General features: G+C 32.0%; 1 protein-coding gene across 5 annotated transcripts; it reads left to right on the forward strand.

Moving 5' to 3' along the window:
- LOC107642796 (LOB domain-containing protein 36-like) lies at positions 477-3838 on the forward strand. Of its 5 annotated transcripts, none has more exons than XR_002362352.1 (3): positions 477-648; positions 1156-2376; positions 3545-3838. XR_002362352.1 is itself a non-coding variant. In XM_021122972.1 (2 exons), exon 2 carries the CDS (start codon positions 1392-1394, stop codon positions 2313-2315), a length of 924 nt encoding a protein of 307 aa, XP_020978631.1. In that variant the 5' UTR covers positions 477-871; positions 1156-1391; the 3' UTR covers positions 2316-2592. The 5 variants fall into 5 exon arrangements, 1 of the variants encoding a protein (XP_020978631.1); XR_002362350.1 differs by lacking the exon at positions 3545-3838 and adding an exon at positions 2610-3008 and having other exon boundaries at positions 477-871; XR_002362351.1 differs by lacking the exon at positions 3545-3838 and adding an exon at positions 2619-3008 and having other exon boundaries at positions 477-871.

Raw genomic sequence — 9158 nt, forward strand, 5'->3', positions numbered from 1 at the left:
ATAAACAATAAACAATAAATATGAGAGGATAAATATCATATAAATTTGGTAAATGGGAAGTGTATGATGTCAGCGATATACAAGTAAAAGTAATATAAAAAAGGGAAGGCGGTTAAGAGAAATTAATGGTGGATGATTTATAATAAAATGAGAATGATAGTTGACTGAAGGAAATAATATTATTTTGGTGTCTACTGAAGGAAATAGTATGATTTAAGAAACCATATTTTCTTCAATACATGTACCTTATATATTACTCTTAATTTTCTTTTACCAATCATTTTAACTTAATATACGGTTATTAAAATAACATTTATTTAAAAAAATATGTAGTAAACTAAACTAAACATATTTATTATTCAAGAATATAATTGAATTGCAGATTATACAAAGCATGAAAAAAAATAAGCTAAAATGTGAATCATAATTTTTCTTAAACATATAATTTAATTGAGGAAGAAGAGAGTAGTGGGAGCATGGAGGAGTGCAGTTCACCCTCTCTCTCTCTCTATATATATATATATATAGAGATATATGAGTACTTGGTTGTTTTGGTTTGCGGGTTTTAGCTCTGTTCTCTTATCCCTAAACCTCAACGCGCACACATTCTATGTACCTATCCCTGCGCTACCATTCACACATCACACAGTATGCTAGCCTCTCTCTCTCTCTCTCTCTGCATAATGTGAATATATTAGCATTAGTATGTTATATGCGAGTTAGGTTTATTTTGGTTTGCTTAAATGAAAATCTCACGAATTTCGATCAAGGCGTGAGCCACTCATAGATCTCTACACTGCACACCCAATTTCCTTTCTCCATTTCTCTCATCCTTCATCTCCACGCAACCTAACTCAATCCAGATCCACTGGTGCAACTTTTCTTCTTCTTCTTCTTTTTGTTTTAATTTTCACTGTGTTGCGCAGTTCGTCTTTTTCACCGATATCTTGTGTCGGTTAATCACTTGTCATTTTTTTAAAATCCCTAATTATTTAAAATTGTAATTTTAAATCGTTGATCGATAAATCTATAGATGAAGTTTCGTCGAATCCTGATTTCCCAATTTCCATGCTCGTTATTTATTCACAACAATTAATAATTATTAATTAATTAATTATTGTCACCGTTTGACCTCTCTGCTTTGTTTGTTTGTAGAAAATCGAAAACATGGTACCAGAGAGGCCGTGAAAGCTAGATAGTCAGATCGCTCATTTACAGAAAGAGAAAAAGAGAAAGCAACGACGGTAAATCCTTCTTTGGAGATTAATTTAACACCATTCATCATTTGATGGTTTAATTAACGGAAGAGAGAGAAAGAGAAATAGAAAAGAGGTTTGTTTGTTGAGCGAGGGTTTATAGAGGGGAGAGAGAGAGAGAGATCGGAGAAGAAAATGTCGTCGTCGAATTCACCTTGCGCAGCGTGCAAGTTCTTGCGGAGGAAGTGCACGCAGGAGTGCGTTTTCGCGCCGTATTTCCCGCCGGACAACCCGCAGAGGTTCGCATACGTGCACAAGGTTTTCGGCGCCAGCAACGTCGCCAAGCTGCTGAACGAACTCAACGCCGCGCAGAGAGACGACGCCGTGAAGTCGTTGGCGTACGAGGCTGAGGCGCGTTTAAGAGACCCCGTCTACGGTTGCGTGGGTCTCATATCGGTGCTGCAGCACCGGCTCCGGCAGATCCAGGTGGAGCTCACCAACGCCAAGAAGGAGCTCGCCACCTACATTGGCCCTCAGGCACTGCAGGGTGTCCCAACCACCGCCATTCTCCAGCATCACCATTCCTTTGCCTCGCAGATGTTCCCTTACAACAGCGCCATGGCTGCTCCGCCAGCTATTGCTCATGGCGGACAGTTGATGATTCGCGACGCTCAGACTGCCCCTCCGACTCCGCAACAGCAGATCTTGGAGGCTCAGCAGCTGGCTGCTGCGGTGGTGGTGAGGGATCAACAAGATATGTTCAGAGGGTATGATCAGCATCATCAACAGCAAGAGTTTCTGAGGTTTAATGGTGGAGGGTTTGATATGGGTTCGGTTTCTTCCGGTGGTGGTGGGTACAGCCAGGTTAGTGGCGGTGGAAGTGGTGGCGGTTCTGGTGATCAGTTGTCTCCTTCGTTGGCTTTGGGGTCTTTTGACAATCCATACCATATGCAGCAAGGGGAAAGCCATGCTCACCATCTTCCTCTTCAGGCGCAGCTACTTCTCCCACCGCAGCAGAAGCAGGCTCAACAGCAAGCACAGTCACAGCATATTCCCGGCCACCACCACCAGCAACCTTCGGAAAGCGAGGAGTGTAGGAGTGTCGGTCCATCTTGTTGATTCCCAATTTTGACACATCTTACGCCTTCCTCCTTTTTTGCTTCAACAATTTTCAGATTAGGTATGTTCTTCAACATTTTTTTGAGTCCATTAATAATAGTTGTTGGTGTACTCATCGCACATTCACAATCTATCCCTATAATCATGAAGTAATGAAAAAGTAATTAAGCCTTCATAGATTATTATTCCTTGGTTAAAGTTAAACAGCGGATGATGATGTGCATTTATTTGCGAATGATTTCCATGCTATTATTTTGTGTGTGTATGTGATCGTAAGTATTTGTTTGCTATAAGGTTTTAAAGATGTGCGGGGTCAAGTCTAGTTTGGTGGGAGCAGAAAGGAACAAATGTGAGTGTTGATGGTAGTAAGCAAAAGGGTAGGTTCAGGGGAATGGTCTTTTCAAAATGAGAGGAGATAAAGGCTTCTGTTCATCAATTATGAGAACATGAGCAGTTAATTGCCGCTTTGGGGTTGCCAGCAAATTAAAGCATATTTATTTATTTGTTTTCTGTGAAGGAGAAGTCTCATGCTTGCTGGGGTAACAAAACAATGTTCTACATGTCCATGTGTTTTATTTTTTAATTAAAAAAAAAAGAAGACCATATATATTATGCTCTGAAGTCAAGTAACGTAACTGTAGCGGTGTCACTGAAATTCGGCAATCTATCAATTCAATGCCTTGGCTTTTGCAATAGATTTGCCATTCTAGCCTTCTTTTTTTTTTTTTCAAAATAAATAAAAAACATTAGCCTCCTTGTGATCGTTCATGTTTACCTAATGAAAGAGACTTTAAGCTTTCTATCGTCTGAAAAGGGAATTTGGAGAAATCGACATGACAGCCAATTTTTTGTTTTATTGTTTTTTTTTTTAAGTTGGTGTAAAATAATACAGATTTCCATTTGCGGGGTTCGACAAGTTAAGTCTTCTGCTTTTTGTCGCATCCTCAAATAGTGATCACACCATACCCTTTTCATGTTTCTTGAGGCCTTTCATTACCATGATTTTTTTTAAAAAAGAGTTTAATGTTGATTTGCCATGGACTTTTAATGTCTAATAAGTAGTTCATGTTGTGTCACGATCAATAAAGATAAGTTAGCCAATAATGAATATGGAATATATTTAGGTGCCATGAATTGGTTATTTCATTATTTGGTGTAAAGACTTTACAAACATGCATCTCTATTTAACATTTCATTGGTTATTTATATTGCTTTCTTTTTATTTGCAGGTCGACTATAACATTTTAAGCATAACACACTTAAAATCTTTCTTTGTTCCTCTTTATCCCCATAAAATCGGATTGAAAAGAGAGTGTGTAGAGCATACGTTTAAGATTCAATTGTCCTGCGTGCTTTGTCCTGGATGTGAAGGAGACTATAAATGTAGACATAATTAAAAAAAGTAAGATAATCGAGCTTCTTCTTTAATTTAAAGTAGTAGCCTTGATTTTGTCTATTTATTTTTGTTAAGAACAAAATTGTAAATCAGAATTGAGGAGGCTTTTAAAGACTTTATTATTAGCTCCGCCTTATTTGTTAAACACTCTATATCATCTTAGTAATTTAGATGTAAAAAACTGATGATAATTATATCGGTGAATTATTGGATAGTAGCCAACAAATTATAATTCAAATGGCATAGTCTTTCCATTTTTATTTAGAGGTTTCAAATTCAAGTCTCACTTTTAATTTTGTAGGAAAAAAAACTGCATAAAAGGCAGTTTTGTTGGTTCTGGTTGCCTTATTTATACGGGAGACACAATATATTTGTAACTAGCTAGGTTCTATATTTGAATGTTAAAAATTATATTTAGAACCAGAACATTAATCTTTTATCCGCCTGAAACATTCCATGTTAATTATTCTTTAGGTTTTAAGGCTAAACAAATTAATTTTCTGCGGTGGAATTAGATTAAAACCACGTACCCAACAAATAAATGACTATTCAACGAAAATATTTTTATGTAAAAATAATAATTAACCACTATTAAATAATTTAATATATTTGATCAAATTACTTAATATATATATTCACATTTTAATTGTCGTCGTCGTGTAAATAGCCATAAAATTTAACAATTCTAAACAAATCTATATATAATGGATTAGTTTTTATTCGGCATTATGTTACGCAAAATTTAGAATATTTTGCATGCATTATGCATAATAGGTTAATAGTAAAATATTTTAGGAACCAAACTAACTAAAAATAATTATACCATCTAAATTGTTGACCCTTAATTATAACATGCACGTGTAACATCATATGACGGGATAATCCATGAGTAAATTATTATGCATATGAACTTACCATCCATTAAAATTAAATCTTTATAATTTTGACTTATCAATTTTAGTCTAATCTAATGAAGTCATGAATCTCAAGCGGAAAAAGGTCTAGTTTTTTAGTTTTTCACATAGTGCATGTGCTTTCATGACATTTCTTAATATAGACCAAGACTAATGCATCTATGAACTTTTTAAATACTCCAAATCAAGCGAATTTTAATAAATATATAATTTTTACGCCAGTACCCTAAAAAACCACTGCCATAATATGATTGCCGACTTGGACAATAAATATTTGACAACTATATATTTTCGTTAGTCGCTGGGAACCTTTTTCGAGGGGAAAAAAAAATGGGGGCATAAACACTTCAAAGAAATATGCTTTCAAGCCGTGTATAATAATTTTTTTCCCACGTGATTTGTACATTTTTTGTGACCATAATATTTTAGAACGTTGACCATAATAAGCGTCTTCACACAAGGAGGAGTACAAAAATTAATCGGTAGCATATTGTTCTACCTGACTACCTTAATATAAATCTTAACTTTAAATTATATTCTAAATATAACGTTGTACTAAATATAAAATACGCACAAAATGAGTTATTAAATCGCTTCAATTTAGAATAGTGATCCTTCGCAACGTAATTAAACATTGTATAAAGATAGAAAAACGAAGAAAAAGGAAAAGTAGAAGTCCTTCTAGTCAATATAATATTCCTTTTATTTCGTTTATTGGCTTTGATATTGCATGTGCCTAACTTACTTTAGCCATGAAATTTTCCACTGCCAGAGCCTTCAACGCTTATATATATTATTGTGATTGATTCTTTGGAATGTGTTAAATAATTTAAATAAATGGATCATAAAGTGATTAGCTAGCATGTCTGATTTGTTCCTTGCATTGTCGCTGTTAGTTAGTTTCTTTTGATGTATTTCTGAGTCTCTAATATACTATATATCAGACGTTGCATCACATTAGGGTTGCGTCTCCAACATGATAATCTCTATCCATCATCATTTAAGTGTTATTGCATCGACATGATGAGGAAGTGCCAGGTGAATTCTGATGCCAAAAATAATAACTGGAAGGGAATGCATAGATGGAAGGAAACAAAATAATATAAATGGTAGTGTGGTACAGCATCTAAATTATGTTATGTTGTTTGTATTTGTATCCATTATGTATTATTGTCTTATTCAAGAGTCAGAGATAGGAGGGAAGAATGGAATTTGGATTATTGAAGTGAAGGAAAAAAAAAACACGCATAATGAATTCCTCGTATCATAGAGCCAACATAACCCCACATTGGGAGATTATTAGGGAATCTTTAACTTCGGTGCGCTAGATGAGTTGGTGTCATGTACTATATCTATATTTATATATTTTCATATAATTTAATTTTAATGTAGATAAAATATTTGATCGTAATTATTTAATCATAAATTCTTTTTGAAAAAATATAGGTACAATGAGAATACTAAATAATGTGAATAATAGATATGTCGGATATTCAATTCAATAGATATATAAATGATTATGTTCATTATTTTTAATTAGATGGTTATTTCTTTCAATTCGATTTACTCATACACAGTTAACAATAATTGGATGTTCAATTCACTAAGTGTGCAGATAGTTATTCTAATATTAAGGTTTAGAAGGTAATTTGGAGTGGAGCATTTTTTTTATTTTATTAGGTTAAAAATTTTAGAGCCTATTATTCATATTGTTTACAAAAATCATTGTCTATCTAGCAAAATCATTTGTCTTTTTATAATCATTCACCCGTTAATATAAATTTAGTTATTTTTATTTATTTAATTAGAAATTAGAATAAAATACTAAAATTAATCATAAAAGATTATGACAATGACAAAATTAGTCATATAAAATTTAAAACTAACATGTAACCACTAACGATATTTTTTGCTTGACAAATATGATCAATTGTTAACTGGACAATAATACTATTAGTTAATTAATGAACCTACATGTACTATTTAGTCATTATTGGCATCGTAAAATAAAAAATAAAATAAAAAATAAATAAATAAAAATTGACTAGTTTTATCTTTTTCCTCCAAAACTCAAATCCTTCTTCACAAATCCATCCCTTCTAGCAAGAGCATAACAACAATTCATAAAATTTACAAATCAAATCTTATTAATTGAAAATTCGTTTACTTTCACATCATTTACTTCTCAATTACTTTATTAACAATTTAACATATCACTTTTCAACAAATAAAGAAAAAAAAATTAAAGAACCACAGAAGAACGATAAATCCCAAGAAGGATTGAAAAAGCGTTGCTATGCTTCCAATATTATCTGAACCTGACTTCCGGCCGCTGCACTCTTTAGCAGTCGAATCTAGATTTATAGAAAGGGAGATGAGGGTTCCGAAGTAGGTCTCTACGTAGAGAAAGGCGTGTTGAGAATCAGTGCAACTATAGTGATTGATCAACAAAGTAAGATTTTTTAGTTGTAGAAGATGATGAAAGACTATTATGAATTGAACTTTGTGACAAAGTTAGATCGTATTTTAGAATTTCTAGCGTTTTCTCTTGTAATAATTTTTATTTTTTATTTTTTATTTTTTTATTCTATTTTTTCACTTTATACTGTCACTTAGGTAGCACTTATTTTCAGAGATTGAGAGACTAAAATTTAATACTGTGTTTAGTGGCCAGAAACATTAACTAAAGTTTCAATTTTAAAATACAAATTTTCAGTCCCTTCAATACCTCTAAAAATTGAAGACTCGTGAGATTGAAATTTTTTGAGACAGAAACTGAAACTTTAATAATATTTCTTTTAAAAAATTTTCATTTAACTTTTCAAATTCTAAATCTACCCCTCAATTTCTATATTTATCTTAAACTAAACATAATATTGAGACATAACTCAATCCAATATATTTTATACCAAACACAATATAAAAATTTAATTTAGTCTCTGTCTTTATCTCTCTAAATCTTAGTCTCTTCCTTCTAAACACAACCTTAATTACTAGCAATACACATAGAATCACTAACTAATGGCATCATTGTCTAGTTAACAATTGGTCATATTTGTCAAACGCAAGATATTTTTTATGGTTACAACTTACAAGTTAGTTTTAAACCTTATATAATCAGTTTTAATATTTTACTCTTTTAATAGTACATGAAAATAAATATCAGTTAAATATCTAATATTAGTATATTTCTAATAGTTAAAAAAAAATTTAAATATTAAAATTCAAGAGTGTAAAATGAGAATTAATATTTTAATATAGATGTTTACAACTTTACATAATATTTTTTCACATAAAATAATGAGTTACATATTCTATACGACAAGGTGGACTGGTGGAGGTTGTAAATACTAAATATATAGCTTCGTCTGCTATCTCAGTTCTGACATCAACAGTATATTTTTAGGTTAATTTATATATTCATCCATGAACCATACATAAATATCGAAGGCGAGGAAACCAACAAATAGAAAATGAACATCACTTCTTTCGCTTCTTTGTCACAAATAGGCTGGCAGAAATACTTGAGCTTTTTGCTGGTTTAGAGTCCTTATTTTAGGATTCTGATTTAAAGCATACTCACCGATGGCTTAAAATAGAATTTAAATTGGAATGCATGCTATTCCAAAGATAATGTATGCAAAAAATATTTGTTAAACTTCTTGGTATATTAAATTAGGGAGTATGATTGTTCCAAAATATTATTCCACAATTGATTTATGTGAATAAACTTAGTATATTAAATTAGGAAGTTTGATTTGATTAGTATGATTGGTCACACTTGCAATGTTTAACCAAACTTTAGACAATGTGCATTGTACGTTTACCTTCACAAATGAAGTGAATGGGTTCCCCTTGACTTCATAAATGAGTGCTTACAAAAGGAGTAAAAGTTCTTGGCCCCTCATTGCAAGTGAAAATCACTTTACTTGCTGAATTTGAAAATTATTTGCTGAGTACGTACGTTGTAACTTGTAAGATATGATTCATCTCAACTGTACTTTTAAATATATTCGGAAAGGGAAAATATTTGGGAGCTATTATTTGAACATAAGAAGCTATAATTTACATTTTTTTTTTTACTTCTTTTAATATATTTGTTTCTTTATTTTGTATTTATTAATTATCGGTGAAATAAATAGGTAATTTTATATATAATAAATATATAATTATAGATGTTAAGTTAAATAAAATAACTTTGTGTTATTATCGATCTCCCTAGTATTACTCGTATATTTTTGTCAAGTGTTCTCGTATTTTTCCTGGTCTATTACACTAAGGGTTTGTATGGTTGGAGGAATTATAAATAATTCCTAAGAATTTTAAGATGGGAATATCATATTCTCATGTTTGGTTCAAAGTTTAAAAAATTATTCCTAAGCAAGTTTGATTCCAGAGAATCAAAATACCATTATTTCAATTCCTACTTTCCCTTTGGATATCTTTAATTCCCATGGAAATGAAATCTTTATAACAATGTAATACTTAAACTTTACACACCCTAAGGGTGTGTGTGGTTTGAGGAATTATAAA

The sequence above is a fragment of the Arachis ipaensis genome, chromosome B05, assembly GCF_000816755.2.
Source record: "Arachis ipaensis cultivar K30076 chromosome B05, Araip1.1, whole genome shotgun sequence".
Classification (NCBI taxonomy): domain Eukaryota; kingdom Viridiplantae; phylum Streptophyta; class Magnoliopsida; order Fabales; family Fabaceae; genus Arachis; species Arachis ipaensis.

What these genes read in the sequence shown, in the direction of transcription:
- LOC107642796 (XM_021122972.1), top strand. Translation starts at nt 1,392, where the DNA reads ATGTCGTCGTCGAATTCACCTTGCGCAGCGTGCAAGTTCTTGCGGAGG.